General features: G+C 39.6%; 1 protein-coding gene across 3 annotated transcripts in view; it reads left to right on the forward strand.

The window, feature by feature from the left end:
- The window catches only part of LOC124605466 (glutamine--fructose-6-phosphate aminotransferase [isomerizing] 1-like), a 156959-nt gene extending 150938 nt beyond the window's left edge, over nucleotides 1–6021 (forward strand). For all 3 annotated transcript variants that reach the window (XM_047137170.1, XM_047137178.1, XM_047137187.1), the window contains 3 exons: nucleotides 2951–3079; nucleotides 4951–5085; nucleotides 5236–6021. In XM_047137170.1, the coding sequence (XP_046993126.1) occupies nucleotides 2951–3079; nucleotides 4951–5085; nucleotides 5236–5346 (375 nt within the window). In that variant the 3' untranslated portion in view covers nucleotides 5347–6021. The remainder of the gene's footprint in view (nucleotides 1–2950; nucleotides 3080–4950; nucleotides 5086–5235) is intronic.
- Nucleotides 6022–18167: the final 12146 nt, after the last annotated feature.

Below are 18167 nucleotides of genomic sequence, written 5' to 3' on the forward strand. Positions count from 1 at the left end.
AGTACCAGTATCTTGCAGAGGTGGTTCTGGGGTGCCTGTGCCATGTAGATATGTTTTTGCAGTACAGGTTTGTGAGAGACAGGGACTGGCAGAATTTGAAAAGGTGAAAGTCACTGTGAAAGGAGGGATGGGATCCAGTGAAAGGTAGCAAGGAATGGAATTGGGGAAGTGGTAAATGACTAGGAAATGGGCAGATGAAGGTGTTAAGTTGTGAGAGGAATTGGATAAAAGAAAAAGACGTAGAAAAAGAAGTCCAAGCGGATGAAGTATGGCATCCAAACTGTGGCCAAGAGCAAAATGGACCACTCCGTGGCATCACATGTGGTTGAATATAACATGCTTTATTTCAATTTCCCCCACGGCCTCCTGAAACTGCACCTGTCAGACTTCTCCTTTCACCATCTAGTGCCTGCATGCTCCAGCAGGCAGGATTTATTTCTCTCCCCCTCTCGCACCCTGCTATCCTTCTCCCATTCCCACCCTACTCAGGATTGCTGCATCCATTTGATGTGACATAGTTGCATTCTGGTCAGAGTGGCTGAAGATAGTAGTCATGTGTGCATGAGCTGTGCTTGCTTGTATGAATCTGTGTGTTTTCCTTTCTGAAGAAGGCTTTGTCCAAAAGATCAAATGCGTAATAGTCTATGATGTATGTATGCAGAATGAAGCAACTAATGAAAATTTGTATCAAGGCTGGGATTCAAACCTGGGCCTCCTGCTCACTATGTAGATGCGCTCACCACTATGCCACCCTGAAACGGTGACTTTGCGCAGCTGCACCGACTGCCCCAGCATGCCCCCTCCTAAATCCAAATTCCCATTGATGCCTCAGTCCACTTGGTATTCCCGCTAAACTCTAACAGCATTGTAGAGGCTCTCCTGCTGTACTGGAATACAAGACACAACAGGGGATTGTGCCTGAAACTCAGGCATAGGCACTTTAATGGTTCCAGGAGACCTGGGTTTGAATCCAGGTCTAGGTACAAATTTTCATTTGCCACTTCAGTCTGCATGTATAAATCATAGATATTTGAGACTTTAAAACGTCTCTGGAAATGTATAGCTGTATTTGATAAAGGCACCTACGTCTGGGTTTCATGCAGGAACCCAATTTTGTTACATGCTGCTGAGGTGATATTCCAATACAATTGGAGAGCCTCTGCAATGCTGATGAAGTTTAGGGGAAATACCAAGGGGACTTGAGCATGAATGGGAATTTGGATTGAGGAGGGAGGCATGCAAGGGTGGTCCACGCAGTTGTGCAAACAAAGTCACTGTGACAGGGTAGCATAGTGGTTAGCTCATCTGCCTAGTGAGCAGGAGACACAGGTTCGAATCCTGGCCTTGGTAAAAGTTTTCATTCATTACCTCATTTTGCATATACACATCATGTATGTTTGAGACCTGAAAGGATGTATGGAACCATATATTTTAATTTTGTAAAAGTCTTTTCATTGTGACTGTTTGCAACTCAATGTGCAACTTTACAGTGAGTAGTGATCTACCTTTTCATAATATAGTCGATATTCCAACCAGTATTTTATGTTTATAGAGTGTGTATTGCTACAGAAGAATGCTGAAGATTAGATGGGTAGATCACATAAGTAATGAGGAGGTATTGAATAGAATTGGGGAGAAGAGGAGTTTGTGGCACAACTTGACGAGAAGAAGGGACCGGTTGGTAGGACATGTTCTGAGGCATCAAGGGATCACAAATTTAGCATTGGAGGGCAGCGTGGAGGGTAAAAATCGTAGAGGGAGACCAAGAGATGAATACACTAAGCAGATTCAGAAGGATGTAGGTTGCAGTAGGTACTGGGAGATGAAGAAGCTTGCACAGGATAGAGTAGCATGGAGAGCTGCATCAAACCAGTCTCAGGACTGAAGACCACAACAACAACAACAGAGTGTGGATGAATGAAATGGATATATGTACAGTATAGTGTCTGTGTATGATGATGATGATGATGATAAGTGAAACATGATGCCATTACAAGGTCTAGTCCTCTTGAACTGCACCAAGTGGGCCACCGTACTAAATGTCCCCCTCAGATGGCCATACAGCTCTCAACAGCGTCACATGTTCACTTCATTATACACTCCGAAGAGGTTTGGAATTTAATCCAAGATATTGGTGCAAGTTGTGGTGATTAGAAACTTTACACTGCCACTTCTCCTCCCCTCACTGGCAAAATACTAGCAACAAAAATTTCATCTACTACCAGGACTCGAACAAACTACCTCAGAGACAAGTGCCACTGCACAGATGTGTGAGTGACCAAGGCTATGTAGGCAGTTCAGTCTTGCAGTGGGCAGTGATGTCACCAGTGGATGTTCTTTATGAAATGTATTTTTCAATTTCTTCACTGTTAACACAATGTTAGTTTGTACTTGATATTACGCTACGTGGAAGGAACTCACAATTCCTAAAGCTAGGATAGTGCCATGTTTTTTTACTTTTATATGTGTTACTGGCAGTACTTACACTATTTTACATCCTGAAGGTATGCACTGGCTAGCAATTCTGTCTCATAATTTACTAGTTTTCTATGTTGAATTTCCCTCTTGATGGAAATAGAGAAAGATTCACGAACAAAACAAAAGAAGAAACAGGCGAAGGTGGAAGAATTGTTTTAACATTTCAAATGTTTACTGTAGGTGTGGACCCTCACAAAAAATCAACATGATATTTGAGGAGCTCATTATGTAAACTTCATAAAGAGCATTGCTATTTTTATTATAATATATGGATACAGTACAAATAATAGCATTAATTCTTCCCATGTTGTTAAATGTTTCTCATGGAAAAACTTAACTATAAAACATCTTCGTAATTTATAGCTCTTATCTTCAGTGAAGTGTCCTGCCCCGCACTTTCGCCTCCCCCCCCCCCCCCCCCCCCAACATTTTTATTTCATGATTGTGATTTGAATGTTTTCATTTGTAACAGAAAGTGAAGGAACTGACTTACATGCACAGTGAAGGGATCATGGCAGGAGAATTGAAACATGGACCACTTGCCCTGGTTGATAAACAGATGCCTGTCATAATGATTGTTATGAGGGATCCTGTATACGTTGTAAGTTGAATATAAGTATTTTACTCACTAAGAGTAGCTAAAACATAAGTAGAAATAAAAAATGCATATTAGATATTGAGTTCAGAGCTCACAGAATGTGTTTTCATCTTAAATATGTTAGTCAGTACTACTAGAGACAGATCACAATTTTAATGTGTGCATCTACTGAGACTATGCGATACATTAACACATTGTTTGAATATAAATTACAAAATAATGTTCAAATGTAATTAGATACACAAAAAACTCTACGCACCCAGTGGTGGCAAGACAATTCACGTATAAAGAACATTGCAGAGGTTCTCCAACTGTATTGGAATACCACGCCTGCATAAGTAAGACTTTTTTTTTTAATACGCGTGTTGTCCTGCTGCCGCTTGGTGAGTAGATTTTTTATACATTCAATTACAATATATTATCAAAAATTTATTAATTTCACTGTTAAAATACACTTCAAGGCAGAGACCAATAACAGATGAAGTACCAGTTACATCAGTGTTTAACTACTCACATATTTTGTGATTGTGATTTTTACTGGTCCTGTAAATTACCATTCAAACAGTTACATAACCAGAAGATGTAATGAGAACTGAGGGAAAACAAATAACAATAGTATACTTGAATCATTTTAAACTCAGTCTGAATTTTACATTAAATCTCAATTTTAAATATGAGTGAATACAATACTGTAACAAGTCGTTATAAGGAGGAACACAAAGGGTCCTCTTCATTTGCTTATAGCTCTTACAAGACAAAAACAGGAGAAATGTATATTTAAAAAAATAAATAAATAAATAAAAAATTTTCTGTTTGTGGGTGGTACCCAAGTTAGGCACAAATAGAAATCATCCAAATATTGACACTACTAGGCTCTTTCATATCGTAAATTGTAAAGAAAAGTAGTCAGAAATCATTATAATCAGGGATAAAAAGCAAGATAAACTCGAATTTAAAGAAGACATACATACATAACGGAGGTGCAGAAATGTTTGGTGAAGGAGAAAACTACAAAATGCAAAATTGTCACACAAAATATGGAGAGGCAGGGATTGAAGCAAGCTGAACAAAAATGAAATGATAAATGCCTGTTGATGGCAGTGGGGTAGGGTAGCCAAGTACCTGTTCTACTTTCTTCTGTTAACTTTTGATACATTGATGTCGAGCGGAAAAACTCAAATCAGTTATAGTATGATATAACACAAAAATCATGGGTATCATGTAACATAATATCCTCTGGAGATGCAAATTGTGTTTTTGGCAGTGGAGACTCACTGTGTCCCTCAGTCCTTCATAACACTTATTTGCTGCCACAATAATATAGGCCAGTGCAGAGTCATTATCTGGCAAATTTTGTGTAATATCAAAAGTGTTTCTGTTTTTTGCTTTTTAATCAAGTAGTTCTAACTTACGAGCAGGGGGACAGCTGTCAAATTTATTTATTGCAACTGCTATCATGTCATTTTTAAGCAAATTTGATAAATGCATAAAAATAAAGCCACTATTCCGTACTTGAAACAAGCAGAAACTGTGTCCACACCACACAGTAAATACATGTAAAAACACAACAGTAATTTGTTTATATTCTGCCACTCATATTGTCACCTGTCAGTTCTTAACACTGAAATCAAAACCCAATATAGGATATAAAACATGATTTGAGTACAAATACAGAATAAAATTTCACAATTGAGCATAATCTAGCTTGGAGATGTACATTATGTGAGCATCAGCACTCATGTTTGTTATTAAATACAGATCACAAAATTCTTTACAAGTCCATAAATAAAATTTGTACTTATTAGCATCTTTCTACTATAACAGATTTGATTAAATTTGTAATATTCTGTTCACTCTGCTTTATGGATTTACAGAAGTGCATGAATGCTCTTCAGCAAGTAACGGCAAGAGAAGGCCGACCTATTGTTATATGTGAGAAGGGTGACAAGGAGACACAAAGCTTTGCGTCAAGGGTAATTGAAGTTCCTCGCACTGTGGATTGTCTGCAGGTAATTATTTTACAACTGTATATAAAATTAACTGATCATACTGCTCAGAAACATTTAAATTGTAACGTGTGTAATAAGAGCAAGTTCACCATCTAGATGAACAGACAGTAGTAGCCAGTAATTAATGTGTGTGTGTATTTCTTTCTTCAGGGGATCTTGACAGTTATTCCTATGCAACTGCTGTCATACCATATAGCTGTTTTGCGTGGCTGCAATGTTGACTGTCCAAGAAATCTCGCAAAATCAGTCACTGTAGAATAAATATCAGACTGAAATCACAAAACCAAATGAGGACCACAATGAAAAGACAAGAATCATGATACATGGAATTTTGCTAATCATCATCAAAAGTTGGGATGCAGTTTAAATTGCATTCAGAAGCCTCTTCATAAGACTGAGTGTGTTCAACATGAATTCCTACAAGAATCCAACCTGATGCATTTATATTGTATTTGAATGAAATCTGGACTGAATTGTGATATCAATGATCTGTTCACTAAAACTAAGTGTTAAGCACAATTCATCTCTGTAGGCTAGTGATGGAAGATTTTAGTTCGGAAGAAATATTTTGTCTGATGTATCCTACCTGCTCACTATTCACATCACAGTAATTGAATGTCACAAAGAGTTATAAAAACTGTTTGGTGCAATGTGTCATATCTAATATACATGTATATATTTCTCTCTGGCTGGGACTCAGAAGGAATACAAACATTGCTGTGTATTTTCCATATGTGATTTCAGCATGAAATAATTTATAATATTGTGACTTTCAAATATTACTCATTGTTCTACATACAGTTGTGTATTTTGATGCATTCCTATACTAGCTGCACTATTTCTGCAAACTACCATGTTGTACCTTCCGGTCTTCCAATTTTTTGTACTTACATGTGAGTTTTGGCCAGACAGTAAATAAATCTTTTTAGATTGAAAGAGACCTGTAAAGCTTCTTTATCAATTTCTTCATGGACACTGTATCCTGTAAGAACTGCATTTGACACTCTGTGTTACACATATCACAGATATATGAAGGAGGAGGAAATTCCTATGGAGTAAACACCTGTGCACCAAATTTCTGAAAAACATTGTTTACTCATTTCTTTTAACAACAGAGAAAGATGAAATGAACTGCAAAAGGTAATTCACCACACTGTTCAAAATTGTGAATACCAGACTCATTTCTATTTCTAACTTATCTGTCGACTGCTGTGCTGTGTGCTTTGTTTGTTATGAGTGGCCATCTTAATTGTTTATTTAATGCTTTTTCTCTGGTATTCTAGTCAAATGCTATTGATTTTGAAGATATGCATTTGCCTAGTAATTAGTGCTACTGATGTAACCTGTAAATAGAATCTTTTTCAGACTCACTAGCTGTAGCTCCACAGTTCTGTGCGACTAGCACTGCACCCTGCCATGCCATGCCATCTACATGGGTAGGCCTGCCAAGAAAAAGTTAAGCAACCAGAGGAGCTGAAGGAACAAAAATGGAACATCATGGGTTCAGAGGCTGTTACTGATTACAAAAATCAAGTGAAATTTAAAAAGCACAGGCTACTTACCAATATGACGCTGCCACCCCCTCCCTCCCCCCCTTTTCTGGCCTGGATCCAAGCACTGATTCAGTTGAGAGGAGTTTCATAAAGCAGTTATACCCTCTACTGAGGCAAGCTGGACCACAACTGTTGTAACTGGTACTTGATACTCTGAATACTGGCACCGGGACAGTGCTGAAGTCTGAGCTGGTGCCACTAATGTTCTGTTCGGGACAGATCGGGGAATCTTGCCAGCCACCAGAGAATCTCAGTACCATACAGACATTTAATGTCATGTTGGAAAATGGCACCGCAATATTGCCATATCAGAAGTAACATATGAGGGCACATGATGCCCATGACATGTCGTCGTGCCATCAGAGTTTCCTCACACCACCAACTGTGACGTGAAGTTATATCTGATGGCTTCCCACGCCAAGACACCAGGATAGAACCACTGTGCCTCCTCAAAACAACTGAAGAATGGGATCTCTCCCCAGGCCGCTGCCACACCTGCAGACATGTTGCAGTGCTCAAATGCAATTCATCGCTGAACACAATGTGACACCATTCATCAGCAGTCCAGTCAAGGCACTGCTCTGAAAGTAGGAACTTGTGTTGTGGTGTTGACAGCAGCATATGCATGGGGTAATAATTTCATAGTCCAACTGCTGCTTATCTGCATTCAGTGGTAGGGGATGACACAGAATGTTGCAGAAAGTCCATTACTTGTTCCCAGATGGCAATTCAGATGAAGGATTTAATTGCATGTGGTGCACAATATGGTGGTACTCTCTTGTGGTTAGACATGGTCGACTGGAACCTTGATGAGTGTGCCTGCCCTCACATTCCCATGCAGCCCAACACTGGGCCACTGTCATGTTTAAATAACCCAGAAATTTGGATACTGTGCCATTTGGCCAAATCGAGACCCACAATGAGGCCCCTTTTAGACTCTGTCAGGTGCTGATAACTCCGTCTCACACATCTCCATGTGCTTCACAGCAATCGCTCAACATCTTTTACTGTTTGTGCCCCTAATAAGGGGTGAGTCACATAAGACATAACATCCCCTTTATTGTGTGAACGATTCCAGATTCGAAGTGAGGTTTGCGGCAAATGATAGTACACTAAGAGGCATGTAGTATAGAATCTTCAGCATAAGTTTTAAAAGTAGAATTATATACTTTTTAACAGCATACAAAAGAACTTAAGAAGACGAGTACAGTGATACAATGATTGTTAATTAGAGTCTGAAACTCTTCACAAAAGGATCCAAGAAAGTTTCTAAAGTTGGCTGAAATCGGCTATTGTGTTTTACACACACTCTTGCCAGGCTACGCCATCACATCAAGCCTTTCAACTGTTTACTTGTCAACACTGCAGTACTAGCAGCAGCTGTGTTGTCTATCAGCAGACCATTTCTGCTTCAGCATTTCTTGCAGGTAAGCATTTACGCCAATGATACAAACTTAGACATGCCACTTGCATATGACAAGTGTCAAACAAATGCTGTTGAAATGGTAATGGAAAACTGCCTGATGAAACTATATATATTTCCACAAGAACATGAAGATGTATGCACGTTTGAAAGAGTTTTCCTAAACCCAATCTGATGCACCAGAGGCTAGCATATGCCACAGCTCCATATAGTAAAATTATAGCTGACTCTGTACCTATGTCGTACAGGAAATGATGTTTTGTGTAAGTAGCTTAGGCCTGTCTTGCTGTATATAATGATGGAGCCTGGAATGAGACCTCTGCAGGGCAGTGTTTATACCGCAATAGCCCACTCCCGGCCACATTACTTTCAAATTCCACTGCATTTGTCAGACTACTTTGTGAAAGGTTTCTACGACAGTACTAGCAAGCGCTGCTTCACTGTAATTGCATTTCCAAGAGCTACTGAATGCAATTATGAAGAGTGTATGGTTTCATTAGAAAAAATACTTATTTCAACATCTGGGTTGATACGAGTTCAGAGCATTAGCCACAAATAACCTTGATGTGCCCTTCATCGTAGTATCAACTGTGGAAAACTTCATTTCGATATCTGTAACCATTCAGGACATAAAAAGGTTCTAATGTTTCACGTGACTCATCCTGCATACCCTAACAAGCCTGATAACAACAATAAAATGAAGAACACTAATATACTCTCTGGTTGCCATTCTACTTGACACAGATAACTGCAGTGCCAATCATTTATATACCTGTTGCCATGTGCACATAGATGAACTTTCACTGACATCCATCTATATATTCTGGATGCTTCATCTTTTTTGTCAGTGTATTTTGAGCACATTCTATTAGCAACTATTATTTACATCCTTATCCCAGATGAGAACTAAGTTGATAGATTCAACCTATGAACATTATTCAGGCTGCTACAATAGTCTCTACTATGTCATGAAAGTTTTAATTCCTCTTTTCTTACACACTGAAGTATAATACAATATTTGGTAGTAAGAAGTCGAAATTCCTGAGTCCTAGATTCACAAAATTGTGTCTGGAAACAGTACATACTTTTATACTGTATTCATGGATGTAAGAAACATGGGGAATTTTATGCTACATGAATGACATTACTTCCTCTTTGTATTTGGGTGATAGACTAAAGGAGTGTTTTCTTTGGGAGACATTACATTAAATGAACACTGAATGTGCAACCAGGGAGGTTTCGAAATCCACAAGACGCAGAGTGATGCCAGCAGAGGCACAGCCTTAAAAATGAACAGGCTTCAGCTGACGAATCAGGTTATGTGTGGGTCACAATACCCATAAATCCCAGTGGCCATTCCTTCTAGCTTTTACGAAGGTCTCACTGAAAAATTTGAAAAAATTCATTTTGCTGTTCTGTAAAATGACCATCAAATCTTTTTAAAGCTTCTCCTTCAGCTAATGTGTATCCTCTCAAAGTGCTTAAGTGACTGTTCCATATAATATCTCCTGAAGCTAATAATACCGGTGAGTATTTGGTTTCACTTGTGAGAAGAAGAATAAATCTTATAAAGTCATCAATGTGCCTGTTATAATACTGCTCAAGAAGAGATGGGGACGAGTAAATGGTTAAGTTATGGTCATGCTGTGAGAATATACATTGTCATGTGGCTCCGACAGTTAGTGTCACACTACTACTTCAAAGGCCTAGGGTTCAATACCTAGTAGGTAAATGATTTGTTAATCTGAAAAATGCGAAGTTACACTGTGTTTCAGAGTCTGAGTTAAACTGTAGATCATCTTGGCAGGGTAAGTCAGTTTGAAGACTAAAGAAAGGCAAGAGCGTACCACCTCCAGTAGGATCATGCCTCATGAAACACTACAGTGTGCAAACCCAAACTTGAAGCCAAGAACAGCTTCATCTTACTTATAACAGATAGGTGTCAAAAATCTGTTGCAAAAGTTCCAAATATTAACTCTTATGGCAGTATTCACTAACTCCTGACCTTCCTTATCTGGGTCCCCTGGTGTAAAAATGTCACAGACACAACCAATCAATACCCAAAAGCACACTGAATGTTCCAGTTGGTGCAAGAAGGGAGCGGGCAGTCCTCTTCATTGAACAATGTGTAATGACTTAAATTTTGATGAGTTTTTAGATGCTTATTCCTTTCTTCAACATCTCTCCAAACACAAAAATCATTTTCTCATTTTGTTTAGCAATGTGTGTTACTGACTACATGGACCATCTCTTAACTTCCAGAAAAATTAAGTTACAGAATAAACTCTTAAGTTTAAAAGCATTAACTATATTTAGAGGAAGTGAAAATTTTACTTTGAGATCTTAATGTGAAGAATGGGAATGAGATTTGTTTTAAATCAGCAATATAGACATCTTTACATAAAGGCAGCAGTGATGAGAAATTTGGAAAAGTGAGATTTGTTGCACAGTAGAACATGACATAATTTCAACACATTTATAACAACAAATATTTATAAAAAAAGACAGGGAACACACCAAGTGGAAACATATTTTAACCTAATACACTGTATCATGCTAGAAATTAAAATCATGAGATGGGTGCGAGATAAAGAATCATGTTGAGGAGCATTTGTATCTAGTAATTCATTCCAGCAATTGAGGAATTTAATATAAAACTAAAGAAAACACATTAGCCCAACCAAAATGTTACAATACTTATGGATCGTGTTGCAATTGATGTCATCAGTAATAGTATGGTTTCAACGGCTTGTTCAACAAGGATGACAGTGCCATCTCCCACTATTAGCATGGACAGCCTTACTTTCTATTAAACCATCCAGGAGATTAAGTAACATAGCTCTAACAATAATGTACATGCACACATGTATATCATTACCAAAGAGGAAAATAAAAAAAGTACTTATATGGAACTTCCACTGTCGCCTCACAAATATCAACAGCCTCAAGCACGAAGTCTGGCAGCTGTGCACTCCTGAGTATTTTTCTACAGAAAGAAAGTGGAGGAGAGAGGGAGGAGGGAGGAAGGGTAAGAGGGGGAGGGGGAGGGAGGAGGAAGCATTAGGATGGTATTATATGACATTGAGAAATTGGATTAACTGGAGAAATGGGTGTATGGGAGTGAATATATGATCTTGTTGAAATTTTCTCTCTCTCTCTAAGATGTAAGGAGGGGGGAGGGGTATTGTAAAAAATAGAAAAAAAATTGACAAAAGATACGGGTTAACATCCAGTCAAAAATGGGAACATAAGCAATGTAGTATAAGCTCGGACTGGGCAAAGCATGGGAAGGGGAAAGGAACCTTGCTGACATTTCCTATAAGCAACCTAGGGAAAACTAGGCTGTACAGTTGTTTGTTCCACTGCTGTAACAATGCTAATCCAGTATACTAACCACTGCACCATCACAAACAGTGAAACATAACAAACCAGCAACAGATATAGCTCCCTCATTCCACAAAAAAGGAAGAGAGAATGTGGAACAAGTGAAGGTACATATTAACAAAAGCACAGTAACTCTCAGAAACTCATTTTCCACACTAAGCTGACAATAAACCATTACTATGCTCTTTAAAGCTGTTCACCTTATGCCAGCAACATTAAGCCAATACATTAAGAGATAAAGTCACTACTTTGTAGAGACTGACACTGTCTCAATTACATTAAATAGGCTCTCATTACCTCACACCACTCTGTAAATATTTATTTGAATACATTGCTTTTCAAAGAAAATTGTCATCTACATCTGCAACATCAATGGTCTGCATACAACACACCACTACAACTTGATCACAATATTACTGCACTTGGCCTCCCGTGGCTGTTATCGGAAACACACAGTGATGTTGCAGTAAACAGCTACAGAGCTGCCATATGGAAAACACATCACACTGTGAATGACTTCAAGATAGTTATGCCTATACTATCATGTGGTTCAACATGTCCTAGTTGAATACCAAGATAAGCTGACTGAAGTGTCCTCACACCTGAGTGCAATAATACTGTGGTCAACTAACACATATTGTGCTACTTTGCAATGAACATAGCTACTTGCCGTTCAGCTAACAGAAATTTTCCCGTTTCTCTTCTTTTAAATTGGTGTATATTACATCAGGAGATTCTTGAAGAGCTTTGCACCAAAATAAGGAACTCCATGGAAACAAGAAGGCAAAGTTTGTGTCCTGTATGGTGTTTGTGCAAATTACTATCCTAAGGAAAAATATTTTTATGGCCACATTAAGCAGTAAAGAAACAAGTAATTTACTCAAACTCAACAATACTTCATCAAATCTTTTGCCCAGGTGTCCCAGATCTTTTACAATTGATGGTACAACTGCGAGGTAAAGGAATGGATCCATGTCGAAAACAAAAACTATTTTAAGTTTCTAACCTTATTTTGTATTTTATTTTGAGGTAGTCCTGCAACTTACTGAACCTACTATGTGTATAGCATCATTTATTAGATTAAATTAGATCACATGATCCAATTTTCATTCCACAGACACAAAAATGAGATGATTCTCATGAGTGTAGAGCAAGTCAGAAAGTCTAACACAAAAAACCATAAAATATTTAAATATAATATTCACAACCCTGATCATTTGACAGGACATTGCCAAAATAGATGAATACAGTACAGTAAACTGAAACTGCTAATATTTACAGAATTAATACACTGTCAGAATGAAACATAGTTCTGCCCTTTTAATAAATTTATAATGCACAAAATACCTAGTCTTGACTATTGTGACCAAGTGCTGTCAAAGCAGAAATCTAACAGACACTTTAATTTATGTTGGTATAACAACCCCTGTTAAAATGCTTGTCTATAGAGTTGAAGGAGTTGCCTATCAAAAAATCTTTCAAACTCAGTTTTAACTATGCTCTACCTGAAACCGAGTTTTTAATGGTTGCTCGCATTCTACTGAAAATGTGTGTTCCAGAATACTGGACCCCTTTCTGGACCAAGATAAGTGATGCTAGGTCTTTACGATTGTTCTTATTCTTAGTATTGATACTACGTATTGAGATACTGGTTGGAAATAGAAATATATTACTTGCAGCAAATTTCATTCACGAATAAATATACAGGGTGATTCAAAAAGAATACCACAACTTTAAAAATGTGTATTTAATGAAAGAAACATAATATAACCTTCTGTTATACATCATTACAAAGAGTATTTAAAAAGGTTTTTTTTCACTCAAAAACAAGTTCAGAGATGTTCAATATGGCCCCCTCCAGACACTCAAGCAATATCAACCCGATACTCCAACTCGTTCCACACTCTCTGTAGCATATCAGGTGTAACAGTTTGGATAGCTGCCGTTATTTCTCGTTTCAAATCATCAATGGTGACTGGGAGAGGTGGCCGAAACACCATATCCTTAACATACCCCCATAAGAAAAAATCGCAGGGGGTAAGATCAGGGCTTCTTGGAGGCCAGTGATGAAGTGCTCTGTCACGGGCTGCCTGGTGGCCGATCCATCGCCTTGGGTAGTTGACGTTCAGGTAGTTACGGACAGATAAGTGCCAATGTGGTGGCGCTCCATCCTGCTGAAATATGAATCGTGCTTCTTGTTCGAGCTGAGGGAACAGCCAATTCTCTAACAAATGCTTGCTGGATGCGTGCCACATTTTCATCACTCGTTCTCGGCCGTCCAGAACTTTTCCCTTTGCACAAACACCCATTCTCTGTAAACTGTTTATACCAATGTTTAATACACCACCTATCAGGAGGTTTAACACCATACTTCGTTAGAAATGCACGCTGAACAACTGTCGTCGATTCACTTCTGCCGTACTCAATAACACAAAAAGCTTTCTGTTGAGCAGTCGCCATCTTAGCATCAACTGACGCTGACGCCTAGTCAACAGCGCCTCAAGCAAACAAATGTACAACTAAATGAAACTTTATAGCTCCCTTAATTCGCCGACAGATAGTGCTTAGCTCTGCCTTTTGTCGTTGCAGAGTTTTAAATTCCTAAAGTTGTGGTATTCTTTTTGAATCACCCTGTACTGAGAAGCAGTGGTTCTTTGAACAAGTTTCTACATGATGGTTTTGAATTTACACCACACATAAGTCTTATTACATGTCTTTGCGCACTAAAAACTTTTGCTCAGTTTGACCAGTTACCACAGAATATGATCCTGTATGACATAATAGAAATGAAAGTAAGCAAAGTATGCAAGATTTTATATTTATATCTCTTACATCTGACATCATTCTCACTGCAAATCCAGACTTGTTTGCGTGCTTCAGCAATTCTGTGGTTTGCCCTTTCCAATTGAATTTATTATCGAGTTTTAATCCCAGAAATTTAATACTTCGATCTGCGTGTCTTCATAGGTTATAAACACGCTGGAAGGAAATTTCAGTTTATTGAGAACCTTTCATCTCCCATACACGACATGTAAGGTACTCAATTGACTGAGAACAGGCATATCTCGGTGCAAGGAGAACATGAAGAAATGGGGATACATCTCAGGGGACAAACTATGTGGGTGTGGTGAATCCCACGACCATCAGCACATACTCAACTGCAGGAAACTGTTGGAACCTGTGTCCGTGGACAATCTGATAATCGCCAATGATAATGCAGTCTGTGCAGTGGAATTCTGGGCAGCACATGGAATATAAATATGCACATATTCTCTGTAATACTTGTAATATACACTCCTGGAAATGGAAAAAAGAACACATTGACACCGGTGTGTCAGACCCATCATACTTGCTCCGGACACTGCGAGAGGGCTGTACAAGCAATGATGACACGCACGGCACAGCGGACACACCAGGAACCGCGGTGTTGGCCGTCGAATGGCGCTAGCTGCGCAGCATTTGTGCACCGCCGCCGTCAGTGTCAGCCAGTTTGCCGTGGCATACGGAGCTCCATCGCAGTCTTTAACACTGGTAGCATGCCGCGACAGCGTGGACGTGAACCGTATGTGCAGTTGACGGACTTTGAGCGAGGGCGTATAGTGGGCATACGGGAGGCCTGGTGGACGTACCGCCGAATTGCTCAACACGTGGGGCGTGAGGTCTCCACAGTACATCGATGTTGTCGCCAGTGGTCGGCGGAAGGTGCACGTGCCCGTCGACCTGGGACCGGACCGCAACGACGCACGGATGCACGCCAAGACCGTAGGATCCTACGCAGTGCCGTAGGGGACCGCACCGCCACTTCCCAGCAAATTAGGGACACTGTTGCTCCTGGGGTATCGGCGAGGACCATTCGCAACCGTCTCCACGAAGCTGGGCTACGGTCCCGCACACCGTTAGGCCGTCTTCCGCTCACGCCCCAACATCGTGCAGCCCGCCTCCAGTGGTGTCGCGACAGGCGTGAATGGAGGGACGAATGGAGACGTGTCGTCTTCAGCGATGAGAGTCGCTTCTGCCTTGGTGCCAATGATGGTCGTATGCGTGTTTGGCGCCGTGCAGGTGAGCGCCACAATCAGGACTGCATTCGACCGAGGCACACAGGGCCAACACCCGGCATCATGGTGTGGGGAGCGATCTCCTACACTGGCCGTACACCACTGGTGATCGTCGAGGGGACACTGAATAGTGCACGGTACATCCAAACCGTCATCGAACCCATCGTTCTACCATTCCTAGACTTGCTGTTCCAACAGGACAATGCACGTCCGCATGTATCCCGTGCCACCCAACGTGCTCTAGAAGGTGTAAGTCAACTACCCTGGCCAGCAAGATCTCCGGATCTGTCCCCCATTGAGCATGTTTGGGACTGGATGAAGCGTCGTCTCACGCGGTCTGCACGTCCAGCACGAACGCTGGTCCAACTGAGGCGCCAGGTGGAAATGGCATGGCAAGCCGTTCCACAGGACTACATCCAGCATCTCTACGATCGTCTCCATGGGAGAATAGCAGCCTGCATTGCTGCAAAAGGTGGATATACACTGTACTAGTGCCGACATTGTGCATGCTCTGTTGCCTGTGTCTATGTGCCTGTGGTTCTGTCAGTGTGATCATGTGATGTATCTGACCCCAGGAATGTGTCAATAAAGTTTAGCCTTCCTGGGACAATGAATTCACGGTGTTCTTATTTCAATTTCCAGGAGTGTATATGTATGATAAATTATATTTGATATTTTATGTTCTGGACATGTATAAATAAATAAATAAAAATCTCTTAAATGTTCTGAACTGCATATAGTGGGTCTTTTCAAAGTTTAATGACAGTGAATCAGCTTTAAACATTTATTAATATAAGAAAAAAAAATTGATTAGAAGCCATTTCTAAATTTGCACTTGACTTGCTTCTTATTGCAATGTTTGTATCATCTGCAAACAAACTTAGCATCTGGGAATGTAACAGATGAGAGGTCTTTAATGTACACAAGCAAAAGCAACGGATCCAAGAGGGAACATTGAGCAACACCACATATATGTGGTCAGATGAAGACTGACTGCTTACTGCACAAGTATTTTGCAATGACACCCTTTATTCCCTGTTAGTCAGATAAGACTCAAACCATTCTGCAGCACTGCCAGTGAGACCATAATATTCTAATTTACTTAAGAGAATGCTGTGATTCACACAGTTGAAAGGCTTTTGACAGATCACAGAAAATGCTAGTACCTTTTAACTTATTATCTAATGAATTAAGTACATTCTCAATGTACATGTAAATAGCTTTCTCTATATAGGAATCCGTAAGAAACCCTAACTGTGACTTGGACACTACATTATTTGCAGTCAGATGCTTAAGATGATGCTTGAACATAACCTTTTCAAATATTTTGAAAAAGCCAGCCGAAGTGAAAATGGTATCTCATTATCCTCCTCCTTGTAAAGTTGGTTGGTTGGATTCAAAGAGGGGGAAAGGGACCAGACTACAAGGTCATCAGTCCCTTGTTCCAAATAAAACAATGCCACAAGTGTGAGAATAAAACAAACGAGACTGACAACACAAAACGGAATGAAAGGAAAAATCACAAGAATGATGAAGGACAACAAACATGTAAATGGATAAAAGAAAGAAAAGCACAGAAACACAAGAAACTGGATGAAGAGAGTATAACAATAAAGCAGATGGCCATGGCTGGCTGACCATGAGAATGAAAAGGAGAAGCCAGACACTCTGCAACACATTAAAACCTCCACCCTAAAATCACTAGAGTGGAGGACACAGAGGAACAAAGGACATGTGCTAAAACTTAGATCCTATGATAAAACCCACCCTCATGAATAAAACATAAAACTAAATCAACCAATGAGGCATTGTCAGATAAAATTAGTGACAACGAGTCAGGTAACCCAAGATTACATTGCTGGGCGGTCAACGTGGGACAGTGCACCAGAAGATGATCCACAGTCAACCAGGCACCACACCGACACTGAGGCAGGTCTTCACAGCGCAGGAGGATTCACTAAGTCTTGTAAAGTCTTAATTTCAGCACATTTTAGACAGTCTGGAGATGTTCCACTGATAAGAGACTGATTACACAAATAACTTAAGATAGAACTCAACTTGTATGAGCACTATTTAATTAACTTCATTGATATGTTATCATAACCACTAGAACACTTTGATTTTAAGGATTTTATGATGGATGCTACTTCTTTCGTAGATGTCAGTGTCATTTCCATTTTACTGATGTTATTTGTAAAGACTGGTCTCAGATACTCCATTGCACTGTTTATCTAACCTAATAACTCCGAACTGTCAGTAACAGAAACAAGGTACTTGTTTATAAGGTTAGCAACACCGCATGCACTTGTTACCAATGCCTCATTTATTTTTAGAGCTATCTGTTCGTCTTCACTATACCTCAAATAGTTTTTGTTTTGTTGCCTGATGTCATTATCTTTCTCTCATAGTAAAGCTGCTTAGATTTCTGGTTTACTTGCTTCAATATTTTGCAGTACTCTCCCTAGGTAGAAGTACAGTCTAGTTTTTGTCCCACATGACATCTTTATTCCTTGTGTAATCCATAGCTTATTTTTAGGCTTCTGTTTGATTTGAGTTACCTTTAGGGGAAAACAGTTTTCAGAAGAGGACACAACTTTTTTAATGAATGCTTTATATTTTCTATTTGAGTCAGAAGTACTGTAAACATGTATCCAGTTCATGCCTTAG

Source organism: Schistocerca americana, chromosome 1 (genome assembly GCF_021461395.2).
Source record: "Schistocerca americana isolate TAMUIC-IGC-003095 chromosome 1, iqSchAmer2.1, whole genome shotgun sequence".
Taxonomy (NCBI): Eukaryota; Metazoa; Arthropoda; class Insecta; order Orthoptera; family Acrididae; genus Schistocerca; species Schistocerca americana.